Source organism: Salarias fasciatus, chromosome 9 (genome assembly GCF_902148845.1).
Source record: "Salarias fasciatus chromosome 9, fSalaFa1.1, whole genome shotgun sequence".
NCBI lineage: Eukaryota > Metazoa > Chordata > Actinopteri > Blenniiformes > Blenniidae > Salarias > Salarias fasciatus.
In genome coordinates, this window is record NC_043753.1 from 15,970,006 (window position 1) to 15,995,838 (window position 25,833).

The 25,833-nt window shown below is 47.0% G+C and overlaps 1 protein-coding gene across 1 annotated transcript in view; it reads left to right on the plus strand.

Moving 5' to 3' along the window:
- Positions 1-2,181: 2,181 nt before the first annotated feature.
- map3k22 (mitogen-activated protein kinase kinase kinase 22) overlaps positions 2,182-25,833 on the plus strand; it is a 32,271-nt gene continuing 8,619 nt past the window's right edge. Inside the window, exons 1-11 of the mRNA XM_030099805.1 lie at positions 2,182-2,579; positions 10,184-10,267; positions 10,937-10,981; positions 16,234-16,343; positions 17,893-17,930; positions 20,987-21,086; positions 21,387-21,503; positions 21,801-21,915; positions 23,096-23,229; positions 24,023-24,096; positions 25,153-25,214. Of these exons, the coding sequence (XP_029955665.1) occupies positions 10,249-10,267; positions 10,937-10,981; positions 16,234-16,343; positions 17,893-17,930; positions 20,987-21,086; positions 21,387-21,503; positions 21,801-21,915; positions 23,096-23,229; positions 24,023-24,096; positions 25,153-25,214 (814 nt within the window). The 5' untranslated portion in view covers positions 2,182-2,579; positions 10,184-10,248. The remainder of the gene's footprint in view (positions 2,580-10,183; positions 10,268-10,936; positions 10,982-16,233; positions 16,344-17,892; positions 17,931-20,986; positions 21,087-21,386; positions 21,504-21,800; positions 21,916-23,095; positions 23,230-24,022; positions 24,097-25,152; positions 25,215-25,833) is intronic.

Here is a 25,833-nt window from a genome sequence, read left to right on the forward strand (position 1 = left end):
GTATATCTGCAGCTACAAAGTGATAGTGTCACAATTTACTTGTCTGGAGAGACCCCAAGTCTCTCAGTAACCCTCAAATTCTCTGAGGTGATGCTATAAAGAGCACTGACGAGTCATGCATGTGCAAAAGAGAAACATGTTCTCGCAGCCTGTTCAGTGTGTCGGTAACAGCTGCATGCAGCGTTCATCTACAGCAGAGTTTAACCGTACAGACAACTACAAGCCCTGCAATCCCACAGAGGGATGCAAATGTCCAATTGATATTCATTGCACTCAAGCAGCCTTACAGAGAGCAAGGGCATGTCTGATCACAATAAAACAGTGCTGTGCAGAACTAATTCAAAGACTGATGCTGAGGCCAAGGTCAGCACAGCACCCTTATTCCAGTCGTCACAGCTAATGCGCTGTGAAGACGAGGACCGACTACCCAGGCCTTTGCTTTTCTCTCCATAATAAACAATTTGAATACACATGTAGCGTCTTTCCTACAAGTGCTCAGAATTTGAATGAATCAAATTACAGTGGCACGGACGACGGACGCGCTGTCACATGCTCACCGCCCGTCTGTGACAAATATGAATAATGATAACTGTCACTATCTGTTGGCGTGGCGCCCGTCAGCCCACTTGTTGAGTGAAGACAACATGCTTGTCATGCTAAACCAGAGAAATGATGAGCAGAGTCTCCACAAGTCCATATGAAGGACTGGGATGAGCTGGAGCACCTGCTGCCAGTAATGAATCCTGCAGAGACGACAAGGGAAGGCATTTCTCATAAAATAGTACTTTTTTTTTGAAGAAACGGGGTAATTACTGAGCTCGGGTTTTTAAACGGCTATTTTCAGCAGCTCCTGTAACTAAGAGGAGGTCTGTCGACTGGAGGCTGGAACCACAAGCCCACTGGGATCAAGAGGGAGCAGTTAGGAAAACTGTGGCTGCACTAATGAGGAGTGAACATCATCGTTCACCACCGGAGACAATGCTGCTCCTCTCACCGTCTGACTGCTCTAACTTATTCCCCCACAAAAATTAATTATTTACACCACAAAAACAGCGTCATGTCAACAAAAGCTATGAGTGGGATTAACAGAAAGGAAGTTTCCTAACTATGTGAGCAGGGAGAAAATTGGTGAATTTGGCTTAAAACAACAGTATCTTGGATGGAAAGACCCTTAAATAATTTACAGACAAATCAAAGCTGTCGGTCAACATTTACTGAGACATGTCTGCGGTCATATTTATATCATGCTGTTTGTTTTTCACTGTGCATTTTGCATGAAATATGTTAGTGCCATACACCATTCAACAACACCAATAATACTAATACTAATACTAATACTAATACTAATACTAATACTAATACTAATACTAATACTAATACTAGCTTCTAGAAAAGTAATGTTCATAGTGTGAGTTCCTGTTCTGTCAGAAAGTTGTGGGTTAAAATACTGATTGGGCCTTCCTGTGTGGAATTTACATGATCTACAATGCAGTGTAAACCCTGATTTTGATTCAACTCAAAGAGATTGACGTCATACTACTTGAATGTGTCTAAACTATGAAATTACTTCTTATTTCTGGTTCAGATGAACTTTTTTTGTGCCCTTTCGGATTATACTTACGTTTTTGTTAAGTCAAATCAATAATATATTAATTGTGTCTGAGCTCAAACTACTTAACACCATCAAGTTTTGCTTGATATTTTAATTTTATTTACACATTAGTCATTTTCAAAAGGACTCTTATTTCTTGGCTGAAAGGGACTGTTGTCGGAATTTCATTTGTACCACTATCAATTTCAGAGAGTAAAGCAAACCTTCAAGTGGTCTTTCAAAGTTTCCAAAAATGGCGGGGCTTCAAAAAAAGCATAAACCGCAAGAAATTGGGAGAAAAATGTTTTAAATGTTTAAATGTTTGAAAAAAAAAAATAGCATTCTTTAAGAAAAAATGCTTGAAAAAATGGTGAGAAAATGAATTAAAAAAACTGAAAAAGTGAACAAAAATGTCAAAATTGCAGTTGCAGCTGTCATGTTTTTGAAGCAGTGTGTGGGACACATGCACTTCCCCCAGATGTCCACACGGGGGCGGCACAGCACGCGGCCTGAATTGGACGCTCGCGCCACCGGAGAGGAGAGCGTCACCACTTCCTGGAGCTCACGTTGTTTTACTTGCAGACATCTGAGGCGCAGCTCCGGGGAACAACTCAGCTCCGTGTGTGTGTGTGTGAGTGTGAGTGTGTGTGTTGAGACAAGCGGAGCGCAGGACGAAGCAGAAGAGAACTTTCCCGGGAACCACTGCGGCTGCGGCAGTTTGCGCTTCTCCCCCGCAGCTCTGGATTTATGCGCCTCAGAGAGGAGAGCAGCTTTCTGCCACAGTGCGCCTCGTACATGTGATTTCAGCACAGAGCGCAGTTTCCGGATCAGCAGCCCACTGTTTTTGGGGGAGATTTCCACCTGCATCTGTTGGTATTTTTTCCCCCCTACTCTTTATGTCGATTATCGGTGATTTCTCATAATCCAGCGATTCATCTCCATAAATCCTGCAGCCGTTGCAACAACATGGACACACTTAGATAACAAGGTAAGAGTCTCCGAGCTCCGCTTTCTTCCTCTATTTGTTTGGGGCCAGTTCCTGTGGTCACTGCTTTGTGTGCTGTTATCTCTCGCTTTGAATACACGGAATGCCGCGACAGTAAAGCAGAAGTGCATCCATTAATGTGATCACGCTTAATGTAGAGTAGAACAAACAGCAGCATGTGCTGTGTGTGTTTACTGTGTGCAAGTTAGGACTGTTACTTGGAGAGGCTCCAAAGGTTTTCAATGCAACTATGTAAGTTGTCAAAAATCAGCTGTTGCAAATACCTAATACTTTTTTTGTAAGTAGGAGTGCTTTTTTGCAAGAATAAAACTTTTTCTTACATCGGATTATAAGATTTTTTTTGTTCTTCATTTTTTTAATGCATATTTTTGTGTCTGGGGATGTTGGTGCTCTCTGGAAAGTCATTGTCACTGTGTGCCTGTACACTCATTCATGGTCTGTGCCTTATTTTTTTCCTCCTCTGCTGTCAGCCCTCCAGACCTCTGTGATTCACTGCGGTTACTTGAACTAGTGTTTTTCTGAAAATAAGACCTCCTGAAGTACTTGTCCTGAAAAGTCCTGAACAAATTTAATTTGTCAGCCCTGGTTTGTTCTCCCTCCGCCTGTCTTTGCGTGTTCGCCAGATTTTACAGTCATACTGAGGATGCAGGCGAGCGCCTTCCTCTTCTTATCACTTCTTCCTTAGATGCCAAATTGGATTTAAGAGGCCCCACCTCTTGATCACATCAGATCCGTCTGAAAGGCCCTCACCAGACAGCCCGATCAGCGAGCTGATAGATGGGTCTGTCAGCATGGTGGCGTGCCCTCAGGCTCAGAAATAGCCTTTAAGTGAGAGTCAACCTGTCATGTGGAAACCGCCCACAGATATGGTTGGTGTGTGCCTTTAGCTAAACAGTCTGCAGGCCTGATAACAGGACGGGATCCCACAGTAAATGCCACCAGAGATGGACCTGCTGGATTATCAACGCTGTTTTCTTCTGGCGAGTGGAGAAAAGCTTTCTTTTTCACATGCTGACTTGGTGGAAAGCTGAGATGATGACGAAGAAGTTTTGAGAAAACTTTTCTCGTGTGTGTTTGTCTTCAGATGAGTGCCAAATGTGACGTCTCGTGCTGAAGACGTCACTCTGACGGGCTTCCTTACTCTCTGAGCTCTCTTTAACGTCCACCTGTGAACTCTCCGCCGTCGTTTTGGCGACTCGTTTAACCAAGCGTCCTAACGAGAGCGAGCGTGACCTTGTCCGCTCGGCAAGGCCCGTGGAGCCGTCGGATGCTGAACTCACAGAAGTCTGACCACTCGCCAAACTCCTGCTCACCAGAAGGCTGGCGGTCAGAGGTCACACTGAATCATATAGACAGAGAGGTCATGTGGCGTTCGAATCAAAACAAAAGGAAAATTTTGTCTTTGAATGTGATCTTAACCCTCCTGGATTAACAAAACTGTAAATAATTGAACCTCATCTCAATGGAATTGGAGTTTTAGGGATGTTTTCATGTTCTTCCTTGTGTGTTGGTCTTCTCTGTGCACTCTGGTTTCCTCCAGAGGTCTTGTTTTGACTGGCGACCTGTCCTTGAGCGTATTCCTTACCTTCAGCCCACTGTCAGCCGGGATCAGCTCCAGCACCGGAAGATGGATTTAATTCTTTATATCGATTCTGAAAGTCTGCTTCATGGACTGATAGTCTGGAGTTTGAACGACACACTCGCTCCATCGGGCAGCAGCTAAACAGAGGAATGGTTTTGATTACATCGAAGAAAAACCCAAAGGAGTTAAACAGACTTTGGGGACATAAAGCTGAAGCAAAAATAAAGTTAGCATAAGTAGGATCCATCACTGCAACACGAAGAAGGTTGTTTGGATCTAAACTGAGGACCTCCATTACGATACTATGACCCCATTCATCACTGTGGACAGGAGGATTGGAGAATCAGTGAGAGGGACAATCATCTGTGCAGCACTCCATCATCTGTCTGGGTTTTATGGTAGATTGTCAAGAGCAGAGTTGCTTTAAAGACTTGTGAAAGCCTGTGAGGCTTTGCTGGGAGACGGACGGAGACAAAGATTGTTTCGTGTGATGAGATGAAAAAAGTTGAGCTTTTCTTTTTCCCTCCCCCGATTACAAAGGACTGTGTCTGCTGAGATGAAGTACCAGTCAGTCCAGCTGATAAGCACGACAGATGCAGTAATATACCTTTCAACAGCGGAGATTAGAAACCTGGTCAAAGTAGCCAAAAGCAATCGCAGAGAGAAAATGTCTCTTTCAGAGAGCGTTCGGCCTCAAACTGAAGAGAAACAGTCAAAGAAACAGCTTGAGTTTGTTATGGACTTCACTCTGATTGATTCTCCGTGTTGGGGCCCGGAAAAACATCCTCACATGAAATATCTGTGAACAAAACTCAAGATTTCGGTTTGGAAACGCCTCATGTCAGCAGCTCGTGTGCCAAGAAGACAAACTGACCCCCCCTGCACAAATACAGGTGTGCAGAGTTTGTTGTGGCACACCCGGGATGACGTCGGGTGTTAAGTACTGATACTGCCGCCGATATGCGGGGCTGCTCGACTGGTTTGTGTGGCTCAGGAAAATGTCACTTTTTAAACTCTGACGAAGCGAAAAGCAGCCATTAGTCTGTTGTAAGGTAGGCAGAAAAAGGCAGAAAAGATTAATAAACTTGTTTTCGGCCCCCGAGAAGGAGTTAAAGGGTCTGACTGCTTTCCAAAACCAGTCTGGGTCACTTTTCTTTATCTGCGAAAGTGCAGCGAGGTCCAGCCCCCGCCGCTCCAGAAACTCAGAGGAAGTTGTCCTGATTGAGCTTTGTCTGCGCGGCCCGTCTGACCGCGAGGACAATGCCATCGGCGGCGATTGAGCCCGAGGTTGCGGGGGACGGCCGGATGGACAACGTGCAGCCAGACGAGGTCATACAATCACACGGAAAACAAGTGTGTGTACAGTCATGCAAAGTTCGACCGGTCGGGAGTCGACGGGCTCCGCGACGATCATGTTTAATCCAACTTCTGCCTCATCAAGCAATTTTGTTTCCAACGTAAAATAGCTTTTGGATTTGTTTATTTTCACGGTCACTCTGAGCATTAAAGACCAGATACAGGATATTTTTTTCCTCTGGATGAATCACCCAGAAGAAATATTGTCTTGCCTCCTTCCTCCTAAACCGGCTGTTGGACGCTGCCTGGTGAAACGGGTCTGCGAGCTGTCTGCATGGCTGCGTCTGGGTGGAGAAACACAATGAATGAATGTGCTTGTAATAGCATGTCACCTCATAATGGAAAAGACAGCTTACTTTACAGATTGTGCAGATTCCTCTGGGGTGTCGAGTCCGGTCGCACTGATCTGTACGGTCGCTGGATTGTGTACAGCAGGAGATTGGACCTTGTAAATTGCACGGATCTAAATGAGAAGGGATAAAAGCAGCGTTTTGTATGCAGATGATGTGCTCTTATCGTGCACATGCATTTGGCAATGACAATCCTATATTAGAGCGGAAACTTGGATTTAGGGTCAGATAACACTGAACTCCTCCAGTTCTGTTGAGGAGCTTCTCCTGAGACAGCATGTGAAACCAAGGTCGTGATCAACGAGCGCAGCGGCCCCAGGCGGGCTCTTGTCCAGATCCTCAAGTGCGTCCCTGTGCGAGAGACTCTCAGCAGGCTCATTGAGAGCGAGGACGCTCGGTATTGTCTCACTTCCCAGAATCTGCAGGCATAACCCGTCTGACTCATGGCGGGTGGCCGCGGCGCAGCGCTGGCGTGCGTTCAGCGGACGGGACACCCCCACGACTGACCTTTTAGAAAGAGTCAGCCTCCTAAAGAGGCCAGGCTCGCTAATCACCCATCACTTCCTGCCCCGGTGGAGATTCAGCCAGTCCGGAGGGGTTTATATCAGGCCTGCGATACATTATTGGCGATCTCATTAGCACTCGAGGTTCCATCTTTATTTGGTTTTGGATACAGCGATGTGCGCAACCACCTTATGTTTTATGAGAGGCAACAAACATATCGTTACATAGCAGCTAACATGTTGATGTTTATTGGTTTTTTTTTTTTTTTTTTTGCTCCAGGAAAACTGTTGGCTTCTATTAATCTGCTTTATTTGTATTGTGCAGAAGAGAATACAATTTTCTAGTTTATTCCCAGCTAGAACCCCTAAAAAACAATCCTATTTCATAAAATGTGCAATATGCGCAGAGATGGAAACCTCATGGTCTTTTAAACTCGCCTACAGGACGAGTCAACTTATAACAGATGTGTGTTTCCCACTAAAGTGTAGCATGTCTCCTCGGGCTGCATCTACTGTTTCCAATAGCGCTCATCAACATCAGCAGAAGGTGAAAAGTTTTGACTCAAAAGAATGAGAATGTAGCCTGGTATGTGTCAGTTTGACCAACAGAAAGACATCCATCCATCCGTCAGACGCGTCTTAACCCAAAATATGTTCTGTTTCAGCTCATAGAGAGAAATATCTTCATTTTGTAAAAGCTGGAATCGGAGTCTTTCACTGGGAAAAGACTAGAAGTTATTTGTCTTTCACTGAGAATCTTTGGTCATGTTTCGTTCAGATAAGCTACAGCATATTTGTGTGTGTATTAACTGCTTGTTACAGCTGTAGAATCTGCTGTTGGTTGAAAACCTTGACATCAGTGCGTTTCGTCATTGATCAGTGATTGGTTGAGGTCTGTGTGCTGTGGCCTTCAGTGGGAGTTGCATAAAGCCTGCGTTAGAGAGCGGGAAACCCCCAGTAAGCCCCTCAAAGACTGCAGCTCGACCTCTCAGACGGCGATTTCTCTGGGACTCCTCTGGCGTGACATCAGGCGTGAGGCCCGGCCGCCGGGCAGCTGCTCGGCCCGGCAGACCCTCCGCCTCGCTCCGAGGCGTTTTCCTCGGGGGACTTTGGCCAGAATCATCACTGTTTACTGAGTTGGACTGACGTAACGGAGCTGAAGGAGGCTGGAGTAAATGCTCACATGCATATACGTGCTGACTCGCACAATCTTGGCTGCGATCTTCTTTCAATCTCTCCAAACAAAATAAATTTCAGCGTCAGGCCTCCAGACGCTCGGCTCTGCTTTGTTTGGCCCGTCCCGCCGTGTTGTCGTCTTCCCTGCATTTCGTCAGTTTGCGACAAAGCGCAGGCCCCGTTATCTCGATATGATCCACATCCCTCCACGATGTGCGTCACACTGTGTGAAGCTCTTCAGGGCCTGCGTTAGTGCCCGCGCGTTCGCCGTTTCCTGGTTTTCCCCAGCAGACGGACGGACAGACAGGCGGTCTCCTCTCCCGGAGGACGCGTTCCGCGGCTGCCGGGCAACAACAACAGGAGCGAGCGGCGATCAGCATTTGATCTCCAACAAGCGGGGCTGTCACGCTGCCCACCTGCCAAGGAGCGCGTGGGGAGCCGGGCCGGCGATCAGTGGGCTCGGCGAGCCCGGCGCCGCGCCGGGCGGAGGGGAGAAGCAGATGGGCCATCTGGCGGCTCGCTGGCACGAGACGGCGGCTGCCCGGGCTCCTCCGAGAGCGAGTGGCATCAACAAAACCGGCCAAGGCGGCGTTAAGAGACCACCTGTCTGGGCGCTTGCTCGCCGGTTCTTTCATGTGTGGTCAGCGGCGCCGCACGAGCGCGGCGTGATCCGTACCAACCCCTCCCCTCCCCCCGCCCGCCCCGCTCTGCCTTATCAGAGAGTTCTCGTCTCGTCATGTTGCCCTAATGCAAGCGCACACACATTTAACGCTCGCGTTGTGACATATTTGGAGCGCCCTGCTCTCACGCGGTGGATGCCCTTTAATCATTTCTACTCACGCTGAGTGTTTCTGCTTTTAAGTTGGGAGCTCTCCGGCCCTCTCCGCCGCGGCGATGCTCCGGCTCTGACAGCAGCACGCCGCCCGTTCCCATGTTCGGGGAATCGGCCGGCACCCCGCGACTCTGCCCCGCAGGCTGTAAACCGCTCCGCTGGTCGTTTCTGTTGCTTTCATGAAAAGTTTCGGGGGGCTGACAGAAAGAGAAAGTGTTTGTGTCTCTGCAGACGAGCCGCGGCGTTTATCTCTGCTGTGCGTTCTGGGTAACGGGGACGTACTGTACACAGTGGTGGAGGCTTTAAAAACACAAGAAGGCATGCAACATGGACACTGGAGAGAGCCAAACAAGAAGTAAATGATGCTTTAAAACCAGAAACAACACTCGGTATCTCTCCTGAGTGCAGCCATTAATCTCTCCGGAGGCTCTTTAGTCTTTTTTGCAAGGAGCCAGTGTTGAAATGTGTTTATGAAGAAGCTTCCACAGGCTGATATCTCCTCGCACCTTCATTAAAAATGTATTTCTGTAATTATTTTTCTCCCTTTTATTTAATTTCTCACTCTGTTATTTCATTTGTGTGCTTCTTCTCTCAGCTCATGATCCTTGGACTGAACGATTACTTCTGAAACTGAGCGCAAACATTTATAATGAAGTAGTGCTGCAGAATAGAACCGGAGCTCAGACTGTAGCCTCTGACAACAGTAGCTGTGATTGTGTGTAGCAACAAGCAGCCGGTTGTCAGAATACTCATCCCTACCAACCAGTGAACCAAGGACAAATTCTTCTGGTTTTTTTTTTTTGACACAACAGTTGTTTCAGGTCCGTGCTCTCATCGTTGTTGATCTGCAGAATATAATGTGGTTTTGACACACATGATCCAGTAAATGCAAATAGTTCTGCATGGATCTGTGATTTTTGTGCAGTCAGGGATGAAACAGCACACATCTGAACAACTGTTTCACTATTTCCTCTTCCCTTTTTTGGCAAAGACGATACAAACGTTTCCCACAGTGGGTTTTTTTTTTTTATTTTTTTGGTTTCTAAAGATAATCTTGCACTGTCATCTTAGCGGCAGGTCCACAATTCAGCAGCCTAATGTGTGAAATCGTGGTTCACTATACATAAATAATGCGAGATTGATTTTTGCTCTGCAGTCAACTTTGCAAATCGGCTGCCCGTCCGATCAGTGCAGCACAAACAATCACTTTTCTCTCAGTTTTTGCTGCATCTGCGCTGCATTTGCCAGCTCAGTGCTTTAGGAGGACGAATGCTCATGGTTTCTACCTGAGGCAGGTGGTTTGGCAAAACAAAAACAAAACGCCCACGCCAGCCTCTGTTCTGCAGGAGGTGCGTTTGGCTCCTCCATCATCAAACACCGAGGAATTCCCTCACTCTCCTGCTTTTTCAAAGAAACGCCGGGGCTTCCACGGGATCGAGTGGCATTGTGCGTGCGTGCGTGCATCAGCCTCTGAGCGGCTGTGTTCTTGTTTTTACTGCCAGGAGATTTTTGTCAAAAAAAGAACATGTTCCATCTCAAGAGACGCGGTTGAATAAATATGAAATAAAAGCAAAACAGGAGCGCTGACGTAGCGGTGGAAAATTAAAGCTTTGTGTGGATACTGCCACCTGCGTCCTGTTTTGTCATTGTTTTTGTGCAATCAGAGAAATAACGGCGCGCGCCAAGCCGGAGGAGAATGGCACTGTTCTTGGATGTTGACGCCTCACTGTGTGTGTTTTTTGTGTGTGTGTGTGTGTGTGTGTGTGTGTGTGTGTTTGGCCTCTCAGGTTGAAGTCGTCGCTCGCAGAAAGAAGTTGAGCTCTGCGCTCGAGTTCAACAGGGCCACTTCCTGATGATGACAGTAAACATGGGTGAGTAACATTCGGAGGCAGGCCGGCGTACGGCGGGGCTCGCCGCCGAAACACGGGAGACGCGCACGCAGACGTGCACGCTTCTCGCACTTCCCCTGGCAGGAATGGCACAGAGAAAAATAACACATGTATGAGAGAGGGAAAGTGTGAAAAGGCTGTTATTTTCATCCAGATGGACGGTTTTCTACACACTTTATTGGTCTTTTTACATGTGGCGTGTAAAAAAAATACTGCTTCGTCTTTAATTGTTGAAACTTTCAGCAGCTTTAGACACAGAAAACACACACACACACTCCTACCACTGAACATTATATCTAAGTATACACAGTTTGATAGCAGTGCCTTTATTTATATTCACACACACTGAGTGTGAGTATAAATAAATAAACAATGAAGGGGTGCATGCACGAAAACGCACACACAGACACGCACACACACACACGACTTCCATACAATCAGCAGTCAAACAATAGCTCTGGTATATTTAAATGTGCACGGGACTTTAGAAACACTGCTGCTACCTGACTTGTGTAAACAAAGCCGAAAATATCTGATCAATACCTTTTGTCTATTCTTTCTCCACAATGCCAAACACAATCAGAACTGGAAATTCAGATTGAACCCGTTTCCATTGTGTGCTGAATGTGTCTCTCTCTCTCTTTCTCGCAGATGACGGTCTCCAAAATGGACCCGGCCAGCACAGGAACTCTCAAGGTAAACCTGAACTCTGTGTGAAGTGGAAAAACATTGAGAGAAGTGGCGTCGAATGCATTTAATTTCTGGGACAACATAAATGATCTTTAAAAAAAAGTCACATTTATTAAGACAAATAAATGCAATTTCAGTGTTATTCCATTTTATTGTTATGAAATGTGCCCTCCAATTTCTTTATGAAAGAAAAAGTGTGCTACTGAGCGTCTTACTGATGTTTTAGCAGGTTAGCAGGATTCATGTTTTATGCTTTAAAAGCTCGCTCTCGCTGCTCTCCTTTTTGCCAAGACAAGATAATGGTTTCCTGTCGCTGGCCGTGTATATAACAGGGAAGGAGCGTTACAAATAGCCCTCTTGGAGAAGCGAGTGTTTACCAGGCCATTGTGTAAACAGGGTGTTGATTCGCTCAGAGCTTTCTGCCTTACAGTCCCCGTACAGTAGTGCTCAATGCAAGGCAGCGCGGCACGAGAGCGGGAGAGCCTCAGCCCTTCTGGATGGAAATATCTGCCCACATTCCACAGCGACAACAGTTTCGGTTCAGACCTTGTACAAACACTAATTGCAAAACTCTTGTCGCACGCCCTCGCTGGCCTGCGTGACACCCGTCATTATTCCAGTCAATAATTTACTTCAGAGGGTTTAAACACTGCGGCTATTAGCTGCTAAATTAGCTGCACCGCAGTTTCAGTCGACATCGAGGTGTGTAGAGGCGCTGGACTTGGCTTAATATAGCTTGTGTGTGCGCCTCTGCGTGTGTGTGTGTGTGTGTGTGTTGTGCGTCAGAGCCCCCGGACCGTTGTGCTGCTGCAGAGTGAGGACACGTTTGGCTCCAGCTGCTAATCCAGCCGGATGCCTTTGCCATGATGTGTCTCTCGGCACCAGGAAATCCCCTCAATGTCTTCATTCAGGCAGCCTGCCTCTTTCTCTCTTTCTCTCTCTCACTCTCACAAATATGCACACACACACACACACACATACACACTCACTCAGGAACACATCCAGCCTCTGCCTGGCCGGCTGTATAACACACACTCCCTGAGCAGTGCTTTATGCTGGGCGATATACGCGATATAAACTCTATATATTTTTTTTCTCAATATAGTTTTACCACAGATACAATTCTGGGTCAACGTCACAAACAAACTGCAGCGCAGGCACTTTTATTCACTCCAGCTGCACAAAGTAAACACCTGAATTCTCCAGAAAAATGGTGAAATCAAGTCTCATGCATTAAAAATAAAGCAAAACATCTTATATCTTCCAGCTCCTGAACTACTTTAACTGTTCTGTTTCTGTAAATTACTAACTTTGAGCAGCGATTTCATGAGAGTGTCAGCTTTTACGGGCTGCACACCCTGCTTCATTTCATCTGCTGCCATTTTTTTTTTTTTTTGTTGTTCCTAAGGAAATAAAAAAGGAAGAAAGATGCAGAGCAGTGATGCAACGGCCAGCAATCGGCCTCCATTGTGTAACGCTGCTCACTCCGCTGGCTTCCTGGAATTCCCCCTCTTCTTTACGCTCGTCACTTTTCACCCAAGACGCACGACGACGAGCTGAGGAAATAAACTCATCTCAGCCTATCAGCGCCGCACACGGAATTGTGGGTCACGTTGACACGGAGCCCCTGAAGTTTCTGCGGGCGGTTTGTGTGTGTGTGTGTGTGTGTGTGAGCTGGTTGCTTCCCACTGCGCTGGTGGTTAGCCTTGGCTGCCCTCGGCCTGCCAGCAGCCGGAGTGATGTAATATTTCATTTATAGCCGCAGCCGGCTCCGTTGCCCCGCCGCCACCACGCATTTCTCACACTCGCGTTGCCCCCTTCACCACCCCCCCTCTTCCCAGCTATCATCCATAGGTTGCAGGACAGGCTCTGGCCACACACACACACACACACACACACACACACACACACACACACACACACACAGATATGCACATGCTGGCCTGTGTTTGTTTTGTATCCTTGACTGCGAGAGCAGAGAGCCTGTGGGGGCAGGACTGAAACAACACATGTCACCAGAGAGAAGCAGGGCCGCGATGATCATAACAAAAACTAGACCGAGAGAGTGTTTGCAAGTGTTGTTGAGGCAACTTTAAGTCACTTTAAACCAAACAAATCACTCTCCACGTCCATTTGATGTGGCGGAAGAAAGATTTGTTGTTTTTGAACAATGTGTTAGAAATCGGAAAGGCTGGAAGAGACGATCGGTTTCTAATTTGATCCTGTTTGAAGACGGATGCCAAACTCTCTTCATGCTGATTCACTCAAAACTTTAATCAGGAAGCTGGATGATAATGCAATTATGTAAAACCCGAGCTCCTCAGAAGAAATAAAAAAGACAAAAGGCCGGACAGGTTTTTCTGCTCTTTGTAATCAGTGTGAACATGGAAAAAAACAAAAAACAAAAAAAAAAACTCCCTCCTCCCTCCAGCATGTCCATCTCGGAATGATTCAATCAAAAGTGCATTAATTTCCTGATGTGGAATAACGTGGTTAGTCCAGCAGAGCCAGTGATTCAGTTCCTTCCTGTGCAGCGCGGCTCGGCCTGCTGGCGTTAGTCATCCTGACACCGCGCGTTACAGCCGGCGCTGTTTACGGCGTGTAGCTGCTGCGCGACGCTGTAGTTTTTCCCGTGGAGGTATGTGGGCCGTCGATGCATGCAGGCGCGATTTTATTTTAAACATGCGTCCAGGAGGAAAACACTCGCACTAAACTCCCACACCTGTAGTTTTTACACCTGTTGCCATAGAAAAGAGTGTATCAGCTTGACAGGAAACACCAGATTGAGCTGCATTATTCTGATTTTGCTGCTTTCAGCCGCACGGTTCATCACTTCTGCTCCTGCTGCTATATTTGGGCTCGTCAAACAAAACCCCGCCCACCTCACTGTCTGAGCTAATCAGAGCCTCGCAGGCCAGAGGTGAAACTTTGCGTTTACCAGGAGAGCCGGGAGGCGCAGCGATTCAAAAGGTCAAGCTGGGAGAAGCGTCTTAATGCGGTGTTTAGGTTTTAAAGGTTTCAGGAGGCAATGAGCGACTCTTCATAAAAATGAGAAGGAGAATCCTCCCTTTTTATCAGTGTGCTGATGCAGCTTCTCCTGGTATCTGGACTGGTTTATGGCGGCTGTTTGAAAGTGGAAATACCGACGTAATGAGGCTTTTGCCTCTTGTGCAGCACTAAATTGTTGACCTTTGTCAACCTCGTCGGTATTATTCATTTTTTGGGGGAATCTGTCTCCGACCCAACAGGGTAAAATTGATGAACTGCAGTGAGAGAGTCCAAAGACGCGCTGCAAATAGCCCACAGTTCCAGCTCCAGCGCCACACTAAAGCCAAAAGTACAAAGAATGAACCTCCTCTGTTGCATTCTTGCTTTTGTGACGCCTCTTTATTTCCTGGAAACCATTCTTAGCTTCATTCAGCTGAAATAAACTCAGTCTGTTTTTTTTTCACTGCTTGTTAAAGCTACTTGTGGAAAATATTGGAGATCAAACCCTCCCCCCGGTAGAAACAGACCATTTTCTGCATTAAAAAAAAGTCACACAGCAATTGGAAAAGCCAGTTGGGGTGCCATTTGTGTGTGCGCTTGTTATTTCATACTTGGGATCTGATTTGCCATCTTGTTATTGTGCAAATACACAAATTCAATCTCTGTGTCGTGATGAAAACTTCATGCTCGGTTACATGAATTCATTCACAGCAAGATGCTTTAACTCTTACAGCGTCCATGAGGAAAGTGACCCTAAAGGACTGATGGTGTAAAACCTTTCTTTTTTTCTTCATATTTTGACTGTCAGTGGTCGTTCACGCTCTCGCTCACAGATCCTCGCTGTTCGAAGGAATGCCGTCTTTCCAGCGGGTTCTGTTCATGCGATGCGCTCAGATACCCGGTTTTCCCCGTCAGCTGAGTGTGTTTGTGTGTTTTCTGGTTGTTGTTGTTTTTTTTTTTTTAATGACTACGCCCCGGTGTTGTCTGTGGATCAGGTTTGCAGAGCGAGTCGTCCTCCAGTCTCGTGACGAGTGGTTCGATTCCCGACTCCACCCGTCCAGGTTGAAGCCGTTTCTCTCTCTGATTTTCACTGTTTTAAAGAGCTTTAAGAGCGAAAATGTGAAACAGAAGTGATCATTTATTATTAAAGTGCGAGGCAGGCGGGCCTGGGGTCAACCACCTCTTCTTTTTATTGCGATCGGCCGTCTCAGATAATTGGCTCTATTAATGCCTCTTGATATGTTAATGGATGACACGCTAATCTGCATGATTGCTCCACTCACAGTCGAGTGTTTGTGTGTCTGTTTGTGTGTGTGTGTGTGTGTGTGTGTTGGTGTGGCAGAGGGAGGAAAGTGTGAACCGCTTTGGATGACGAGCATCAGTCTCTTTGCGCATATTGATGAGCAGCCTGGACCTGCTTCTTATTCCCGATAAGACCTGAATTATTTATCTGAAACATCCTTGACTCGCTCTTGTTTAGCCGGTGGCCACTTTAATTTTTGGATTGCCGGCGTTTGACCGAACGAAGGCTCGCTCTTCATCCGTTTTATTGTTTCTGAAGCCTCAGCACTGATGCATGATGGAATATTGAAGTGTTTATCAATACAGCTCCGGGCGGCCACACCGCCTCGTACTGTAGATACACCTCCTGCATTATTAAACACCTCTGCTCCTTTGATTCTGGCGTGCTCGGTACAGCGAGGTTAGGAATGTGCGCAGTGTTCTGAAGGAGACCTGATATATTTTCCGTGTTGCTCTCGGTCCCTTTGGTGCGAATTAATGTGTTAAATTGCATGTTTAGGTATAGAAACCTCTTGCTTCAGATTACTGGCACCACCTGATCTGGATCACCACAGTAAGCATCTTAATTGACTCCAGGCATAAAAGCAGCTTAAAAGTATGACGGGTCCGGTGTCAAATTACCAGCACTTGATGCTGCACGTCGGTGGGCTTAGTGATAATCAAACCCAAAAGCTGAAATGACCCTCTTCGCTGCACAGAGCTCATCAAACCGGCCTCCAGAAGATGGAAGATTTTGCGACACAAGTTCTGTTTCATCTTGAGTAAACAGAGAAAACTGAGATGACAGCTTGTGTCAGGCCTGTTATGCAGTGAAAGGGTTTTTTTTTTTTTTCTTTCTTTCTTGTTTCCCGGATTTGATTGTTATCTGTCATCTATGTGAAGAATGGTGACTTTGTATCCGTCACATCATCATATATTTGAGTTTCTTTTGTTTTGCTCACTGTTTTTTGTGTTTATTCTGCCCTCAGACGATGAGGAGGCGCTTAACTCCATCATGAAGGACCTGGCAGCGTTGGGCCGCTGCTACACCCAACAGAACAGCCACAAGCCCAAGAACCGAACCTTACTCTACAAGCAGGTAGGAATCAGGAGGGTTCCAGGGTTTCCCCTCGGCTGCTTTATCTGTTTCTGGATCAGAATTTGGCTGCTTATGAACTGCAGTAGCAGTGAAGAGTTATTTCTACACACATAAACTAAAGAAGTCCTATTTTTTTTCTCCATATACTTAAAATACTAAGTTTTTGTGTGTTATAATTGCGACAAATTCAGTAAAAATCTTCACCAGCACAACAAATGATCACAAATGAAGTGCATTTTTACTACTTTATTAAATTACGGGCAAGAAAAACACGGCCTTTGTTTTGTAATTGATTAAGAATCACACATATCTGTGATTATTTCTGCTGTCCGTTTACCTTTTCCAGCCAGAACTCGATCAAAACAACAATGCATTTTAAAATGAACCTGGATTAGTTTGTGGGAGTTTCTCCGAGAAGTTGCTCTGAGGCCGTCCACTCATAAAAAAAAAAAAACACCCACCGCTATAATTGCCAGTGAATAATACGCGTTGGGCCCGACCACAGCTGCCGCTCTCACCGAAGCCAACTATAAACTTTTACAGCCACCTCTCAAGCAGAGAGCGTTTGATACTAAAATATCACTTTAAATCCGCCGCGCATCTTGATAAAATATAAAAAAAATAAAAAAAAAACTTTAATAACCACACACAGTAGTAACACAGCCGTGCCTTTCACCTTCGCTGTCGCTCTGAGTTTACACTCAATACCTCAGCCCTGCTTCCTGCCTGATTCCTTTGTTTTTTTATTCGAGGCCGAGCTGACAGTTTTCAGACAGTGAAAGTCAGGCGAAGGTTGCGATATACTTTTTGAGAGGATAAAAGCAGAAAGCAGCTTATTCTGAGTATAATTTAAACATGTAACGGACACTAATGTGGCGGTATCCAGTATTTATCCTGAACACACGCCATCAAACTATCAAGCCTTCAAATCAAAAATGCTCCTAAATTAAGTTGTTAAATTGCACGGCTTTCTATTCCCCATCATGGACCAGCGCATTTCGCTCCTATCCATCACCTCGTGCCTCTCCTCAGAAGTGCTGCTCTCGGTGCGTTTGTTCCCCGCCTGTGGAATGATAATTGGCAAATCCTCTTAAAGCAGCAATGTTTATGATGAGACATAAACAAACAGCGAGGAGCGGCGAGAGTTTCCGCTCGGTGCGGGTCGGGGGTAAACCCCCTTTTCTTCTCACCCAGTCTCCCGCGCTGATATGACGGCGGCGCTAGTTTATCGCCATGACCTCATGCAGACTTGCAGGCTCCTCCAGATTCCTGCTCCCGTCGGTAATGACTACGAATAGAAGACACAGATTTCTGTCGGGGCATCCTCGGAGGAGCGCCGAGAGATGATGTTGTCTTTTTCACCGCAGAGCGAAAAATCAGAAACGGCCGATCTGACGCATGCATCATTATAAAGCTCTTTGTCACTTAATTTCCCTGTCCGGCTTATCGTTTCATTCAGCCGACAGCCCAAATCCCACACGCAGCCGTGAATCACTTTAATTTTCTACTTCCATAACTCCCCTCTGTTGTTATTTTTTCCTCTCGACAGGATTTAAGAGTCAAGCTGGAGCATGAGAGAGAGAAACGGTACGTTGGAACCTCCGCATTGTGTGTTTTTGTTTTTTTTGTTTTTTTTTTTTCTTCTGCCCTGTCCAGGCCCGAGCCCTGTTCTCTGGATCTGCTCTGTTATGCTTTGCCATGCCTGGGATTTTGTGTCGAGAGGAGGAAATCACAGTTACATGCCAGAGTAGCATAAAGCAGGGGGAAAATTCCTGCTCTGACATTTAGCTGAGGCCTTGTGTTTCGGATGGGCTGTTTGGGGGGGGGGGGGGGGGGGGAACTAAAGCCTGAGAGAGGGAACGATCAAAAAGACAGAGCCCGTGCCAAGCGCTTCACTTCACCGTCCAGTCTTCCAGGCACACCCCAAATTAATACTCCATCTTCAGTGGCTTTTTCCTTCCCTCTCCATCTTTTCTCGTCCTTCAGCAGCCGTCTGCGCTCCCTCACCACCGGCTCCAGGGCTTCTCGAGAGGCCCGGCTCCTTCACACAGAACTGTCTGCAGACAGTTTGCAAACAGGGTATTTTGTTCCTCTTCCCACTCAGGTGCTCCGCACTCGGTACCTGGTGTATAGAACAGCTCTCTTGAATGGAAGAGAGGTACGGAGTAGGTGTAGGGTGTCCAGGTTGTCGGAGGACGTGGACGTGGACGAGGTCCAGCGTTCCAGTTTCCTGAGAATCCGCTCACGATTGCTAACATTGCATCATTTTGCTTCTTCTTTGTAGTCCTCGCTCGCTCGCTCGCAGCGGTTATTCAGCTCGCTGTGAGATACTGATCTAAAAAAGAAGATGATCTCAGGCTTTCAGTGGTCACATGAGAGGACAATTTGCTTATCTTTCATCTAAAACAGGCCAAAATCGTGCCTGTCTGCCCGATTTCAAGGGCTGCATCCTGGGAGAATGCATCCACGCTCGCAGCCAAGGCAAACCGCAGAGTCTGAACTCTCGCTCCTCCTCAGGAGGGAAATGACAAACATCATGTGTTCGGTTACAGTGGAGAAACATCGCAAGGGAAACTGACCATAACCTACCAGAATAATTGCCGCGATTCATCAGACTGTGGACTCGGGGAACAGGCATCGGTTCAGCGATGCTGTGATTAGAAAGCCACAGGCTCACAGGAGTGAGAAAGAAAGCGGAAACGGCATGCTCCTCCAGCAGAATGCGGTCTCACACTGGGCCTCTCCACTTTTTCACAGCCCTAATTGGCGACTGCTGAGGAAGAGAGGGGTTTTTCATGTTCCTGTCTCTCTGCGTTTCTGCCTCCCTGTGCTTCTCGCTCTCAAGGTCTCTTTTCTCCCCGGCTCTCCTCGCGCCGCTCGGCTCTCTTATACGAGACAGACGGCCGCCGCCTTCGGAAAACTCCATTCTTAGATTTGAAAGGAGGCTCTTTTTATTCATTTTTGATCCACTTTGTCAACTTACACCCTCTCTTTCTTCTGTTGTCGTGTTGTTTGTTAGCTTCGATTAGTGACGGATTCATTCGTTTTCACTTCGATTCCCGGCTGATTGTGGCGATAGAATTTACGACTGCAGATTATAGAAAGGTTCACAAACTGCAGTTTTCTACATAATTTGCTAGAATCTTTCAGCTCTGTGTTGAAGCTCGGTTCTCTGCAGAGCTACAAACATGCCTGTTGACCCTGCATATGCAGGCTTTTATTGTGGAAACACTTCCTTTTATTCTCCCGAGTCGAGCGGTGATATCTCATCGTCTTTCTGCCAAGACCGTTTAGTGTTGTGATTATTATCCAGAGTGGTGGAGCCAGTGTCAAATACACAACATATCTGCAGGAGATGTTTTAGGAGTCCCTGAGTCATCATCGCGGCGTTGTCCGTCCACAGTGGAATCGAACTGGATGGTTTCTCTTTTCCTTGGCAAGCGCCGGCGGTTCGGGGCAGGAAATAGGAGCTGTCGAGTGTCTGTCTCTTCCCCCTGGCTCTGCCTCGGGGTCTTCTGCCAGGGAGCGGAGGAACAGAGCCAGATCTTTCCTTTGTGTCCACGAGCGTGCACGGCACAGAAAGAGAGAGCGTTCTCTAACTCCGCAAATCATTGCGTTGTTCGGTGTGTGTGTGTGTCCGCTGCCGGTGCCCCTCCTCCACGCCGCTCCAAGCCCTTTATCACACTCATCATCGCCGAATATAAACAGAGGCGGAGAGCGTTTAGCGAGCGCCGCTGCTCGCCTCTGATCTGCAAGGCCTCCCCCTTCCCAGAATCCTCTCCTCAAATGAGGGAACCAATGAGCAGTCATTAAGATAGGCAGAGCTTTGGCTCCTGATGAGGAAGTGATGGGATGAAAACAAGCCCTTTTATCAGGATACTATAAAGAGATAACGGCCTGTAGATTCTTCAAAAGCAGAGAGTGAGTGGAGATAAATCGAGAAGGGAAGACAAGAAGCGCCAAAGAGAATCTCTCTCTCTTTTATCCTTTATTTTCTCAGGCTGTCTCCTTTTATTTTCCCTCTCACAGTCTCTAAATATCTCCATGCCTCTGTATCTTTCACTCTGTCACTCTGCAAAAGAAGAGGGAAAGACACACATCCTGCTGCTTTTGCTGCCGCTCCAGATTTTTTTTTTTTTCCCCTTTCCTCTCAGGAAGTTTCCCATCTGCCTTTGTGGCGGCTTAGTGGAGAGGCCCAGTGGTGTTGAAACAGCGGCTGATGCACACACTGATTGGGAAGCACACTCATGCATGTGGAGTTTTTTTGCAAACACATGCATACTTATATATATATATATACACTCGCTGGGACAGAGTGTGCACACTCAGTCGTGCACGTAGGCACACAGTAGATAAGAACAGACACATCAGAGGCGTTCGACTGTGTGCATTCTGTTTTCATTGCATTGATTAATGCACTGCATGTTGCTGTGCCTCACTCGTCTCCTTGACCTCGCCTGACCCGTCGGCTTTTCCTCGAGACCGCTTCAAAAAATGTTTAGCAATCCAAACACATTATAAACACCCCGAATTAATACAATTCTCAAACATATTCAAGTCACTAAAGCAGTAAATGTTGCACCTAGTCACAGTAAACTTAAAAACGGTCTATTTTTTTTTCTTTTTTTTCTTTTGTTTTGCAGAATAATCCCGTTTCAGAGGCCGCTGAAGATCAAAGAGCTGCTGCAGAAAGTGACCGAGGCCTTTGGCCAGCAGATGGACATGTTCTTCATGGAGAAAGAGGTCAGACAATGGCTGCTGTGCACACACAGGCTTTACATACAGAACCTATTGAAAGCACTTTGTAAAAAAGGATTTCTTCATAGCTAATATTTATGAAGGACAGGTTTCATCTAGTTATGTAAAATTAGGACTTGTAAAGAAATAAGATAAATTCGACAGTGGATCATGATCTAATCAGTTTCACCCCCTAATTTTAACCCCTTACCCTTTCCATGCCTGTCCCGCTGTATTTACACGCTGTGCTGAGTGGAACAATGAGGAGTGAAAGGTCACGCGCTGTATGTTTTCTTGTCCTTTCAGCTGCTGCTGCCTCTGAAGACCCAGGAGGACCTGGACCAGGCGGTGCTGACTCTGGGCTGCAGCGCCGGGACCAACGGCCTGCTCAGGATATTGCTAAAGACGCCCAAAAATAACCATGTGAGCCTCTCGCATTGTGCCGCACTCCCGTCATACATATACTACTGAGTAAACCGTCGCCACGGCGACCGTGATAAGAGTCGGCGACTTCCAGGAAGACGGTTTGGATCGAGCAGAATGAAGTCATCCTTATCTAAATAGAGAAAGCACGCCTGCATCGGGTCGGCTGGATTAGAGCCGCTGTTTGCTGGAATCAGCGAGGAAACAAACTTCCTCCGCCGACAGGATGACGTAACGCCGTCCTCGCTTCCTCTCACCGTCTTGTGTGTGTGTGTGTGTGTGTTTTCTTTCTGGCAGTACCTACAGGTGAACAGCAGGGACAAGCAAAGCGAGATGCGGTCGTCGCGGTCGCTGGGAGACTTGAAGGGCTCCTTGCTCAAAGGCTCCGAGAGAGTGCGCAAACACTCCACAGGTGAGGCGGAAACACACGGAAATGTGAAGGAATGCCGGCTTCACAGATTCACAAGGAGAAGTTGCCAGTGTCACTTGATGATGGTGGCTGCCACAGTCACAGGAATGTTAATAAAACCATGAAGGGCGCGCTTCGTCTGAATCGAAAATGTGGGATTGGCGGTGAAAGCAGTCAGAGAGATGCCATCTGAAAGCAAGGACGAGTTCCTCCTCTCATACCGAGCAATTTTCTCTCTTCATTATGCAGACAGTGAAAGGAAAAATGAATAGTTTGACGTTTCGGTCAATATAGAGAACGCATTATACATAAGGAGTGAAATGTAAAGCTACATTAAACAACTATTTTAGCAAAAATGAAGTAGTCATGTATCCTGTGTCAAACAGAAACAGCTGAGGTGTTCTTGTCGTGTCTTTTCTCTCACACACAGACACACAGCGAGTCCAGGATTGTTTCCGTGGTTTGTTTAGTGACTCCATATGAAGTGTTATTCCGCTCGGTGAAATAGTGCATCTCACCAAGCTGTCCGACGCCTTTTACTTCCCTCGTATCGGGCCTGTCCAGAAAGGTCAGCGTTCGAGTCGTATCTCAGCCCGGATACGACCTGCAGCGCCGGCTCTCCTGTCACATCAGCGTTTCGGCACCGCAGCTGAAAAAAAAAAACGCTCGGGTCTAACGTCAATCTCTGACATATAGGCCCGACACCGTGAGCAGAGGAGTGGAGCGGGCGGCAGATGAGAGGTGACAGGGAGGAAGCGTTCAGGGACTGGATGCCTCAGCAGGAGGAGAGGAGGATGGAGGGACTAAACACCGTGATATTATCACTTTCCAGACTTTTCACCGAACCATTTTCTGCACACGCTGATCCACCTGTGAGCCTTTTGCTCTGCCTTTCCCCCCGTCGGCTCGACCAGTCGCAGTTTCAGTCGGTCTTCATCCTGTGACAAGGACGAGCGCTGTGTCTCAGCCGGGGGAGCGTTTGTCACAGTAATTGAGGTTAGAGGTGACAGGAGTGTGGTTCAGTAAATCACTCCTCGTCGTCCTGCCGCTGTTGAACTGCTACCCATGAATAACACGGCGACGCTGTTTTCCTCCCCCTCTGCCCCTCGCGCCGCTCCCTCCCGCTGTCCAGTCGCTCCTCTCGCTCCTCCCTCACGTTGCTGCTCTGATCTGGCACCTTCAGGTTCCCTGCACACCGGCCGGACGTCTCCGCCTCCGGGAAGCGTCCCCGAGGAGCAGCAGCAGATCGCTCGCCAGGGCTCGTACACCAGCATCCACAGCGAGGGAGAGTTCATCCCAGAAACCCCCGACCAGAACGTAAGAGCCTGAAAGCTCACGCACGCTGTGAACGAACACCTTTATTCCTAAAGCAGGTTCTGGGTAAATACACACTGTCAGTGTAATCAGTGCTCCCACTTTATTTACCGAACAGCAAAATTAAAAGATCCAAGTAAGTTTGTCTATTTTAAGAAATTGGCAGCGGACGTGGAGCAGGATGGAACATTTTGTGTACGAAGACGTCTGCAGCGCGGCGATCTGACGACAGTTGGCCTACATTATAAGATTAGTTTTCCAGAATGTTTAATTTGTCATAATCTTTTAACAAAGACAGAAAACAGTCATAGATGTTAAAATGCCGTTGGCTAGTAAATAAATATCTGGATTTTTATTTATTTATTTTTTTGCCAGATTATTCCGTGATCGTAGTTTTTCAACTGTTACGGCTCCAAGTACATCTCAGAATGGATAATATAGACATCACAGTCTGATTATAATTACTTGAGTTTTTTTTTTTTTTTTGCCAAAACACACAATTCATGTTGTTGAAGCACTTTAACTCAACATGAATCTGAACATTTAAGTCTTTTGATTAATAATTCCCAGGTGAAACAATGAAAACACTTCATGATGAGAATATTGAAGCATAAAAATTTCCTGTTATTCATTAAAAAAAAAAAAAATTTATATTGACGCAAATTGTCAAACATACACTGCAGTCGTGCTCCTGATATCCTCATGTGCGCCACTCTGTAAGCGCCGCTTTATATTCTCCCCCACATGATTGCACGCTCCGTGACCCTCCGCCGCTCTGTGTTATTATATCTGTCAGATGCTGGATCCCTTCGGGAGCGCCGACAACTCTCTGTCAAGCAGCTGTCAATCAATAGACCAAGCACTGGACAGGTGAGTTCCACGCGGTCTGTCCGCCTTGTCTGCCGTCTGCGACGGCTGATTTGTTTGCAGATGATTCCCCCCCCCCCCCCCCCCCCCCCCCCCCCCCCCCCCCACTGGGAGCCAATAAAGCTGTCTTAAGTAAGTCGTCGCCCAGCGTGTGATTTACGACCCCTGTCTGCGTGGAGTCATATTTATTATGCGCACGTACGCTGCCGCACGCTGATATTGTTCAGGGACGTGAGACGCACTTTGTGCTGCAGACGTGTGTGTGTGAGTGTGTGTTTGTTGCGCAGAGCGGTGGTGAAGTTTGAGAATGCTGCTAAAGGCCGGCGCGGCTCGCTGACCCCTTCCTGCGCCAGCCTGTGTGGAAAAAGGAATCAGGTCACTTTGCTGTTGCCACGGCGACGGCGCTCTTATCTGGACGCCTGGATTCCTCCGTTATCACGAGAGAGACAGAAAGAGAGGCTGAGTGGGAGATGTGAAAGAGCGAACACGCTGGACGAGGAGGGTGGGGGGGGAAACACGAAGCCAGAAAGCATGTGGAGCGGCGAGAGAGCGAGAGTGGAAACGGCTGAGGAGAGAAAAGAATGAAAATGAATCAAAGGGAAAATAGAAACGAGAGAGAGAGAGAGAGAGAGGGAACGGAAACGGTGCTACCTGCACGAGGCTTATCTGGGCTCCAGGCCGCAGAACAATGGCAGGAAACGAGTGCATGGAACTTTTCCCTGCAAGCGGGCATGCGTGCCCCTTATCCAGGGTCTCGTGGCCTCGCGCCGCCCTGCGGTCAGCAGAGACGTCACTCTCCGCCGGGGCGTCGGGACGGAGCGGCGGGGGTGGGGGGTTTGGATGCATGTGCACACCTTTAAACGAAGCGCAGATAGTCGGACAAATAAGTTGAATCAACAAATCGCTTTGTGGTTCGAATCGCAGCTTCATTATTGTCAGTCGTTTGTGAAGGAGCCGCAGCTCGGACTCAGAAAGTGAGGTCTGAGGCCAGCGGCTGCAGCCAGATAAGAGAAATTACTCACTGTAACAGCAGCGTCTCCTGTTCTCGTGTCGTTTCAGCCCTCCGTTCTCACAGAACAACCGCGACAATAATTACCTGAACCTCAACTATGAATACAAAGGTAAGAGACCGAATCGTCACTCCACTTCTAAGAATGCTTCTCGGCTGTTGAGTTAATTCTCAGCTCAGACTCTCTAAAAAGATAAAGTGAGGCACAAAAAGCTTTTGTCTGTCTTAACTTCTTCTTTTTTTTTCCTCTCGTAGTAATTACAGGCCACACATTCAGGTTTACAGGAAAAGAAGGAATCCTGATTAATTAAACCCATTTCAAAGTGACTTATTTTCTCATTTCTCTGTCACTAATGGAGAGAAATAGAGTTGACACAATTAACCTCTAATCATTTTGTTTCATCAACATTTCAAGGTTTCGAAGTAAAAGAAATGATGCTGAGAAAAAGCGTCACCTCAATCCCTAAATTAGCTCTGAAGCGACACTAAAGGCACTAAAACCTCACCCTTTAAAAAAACCACGGATCTGAAACGGCTCTGGCGGTTTAACGTGGGAGTCGGAATGAGGAACGAGTTGTAGTGAAGACTTCTGATATCTCAGTCGTATTTCTTTGCGACGAGGAAAGTACCATCGTATCATAGTTCGTCTTTGTGTTTTCATTCACACACTCTGCTCTCTCAACCCTTTACATCTCTCTTTTTTCCCATCTCCTTTCAGAATCTGGCTTTTT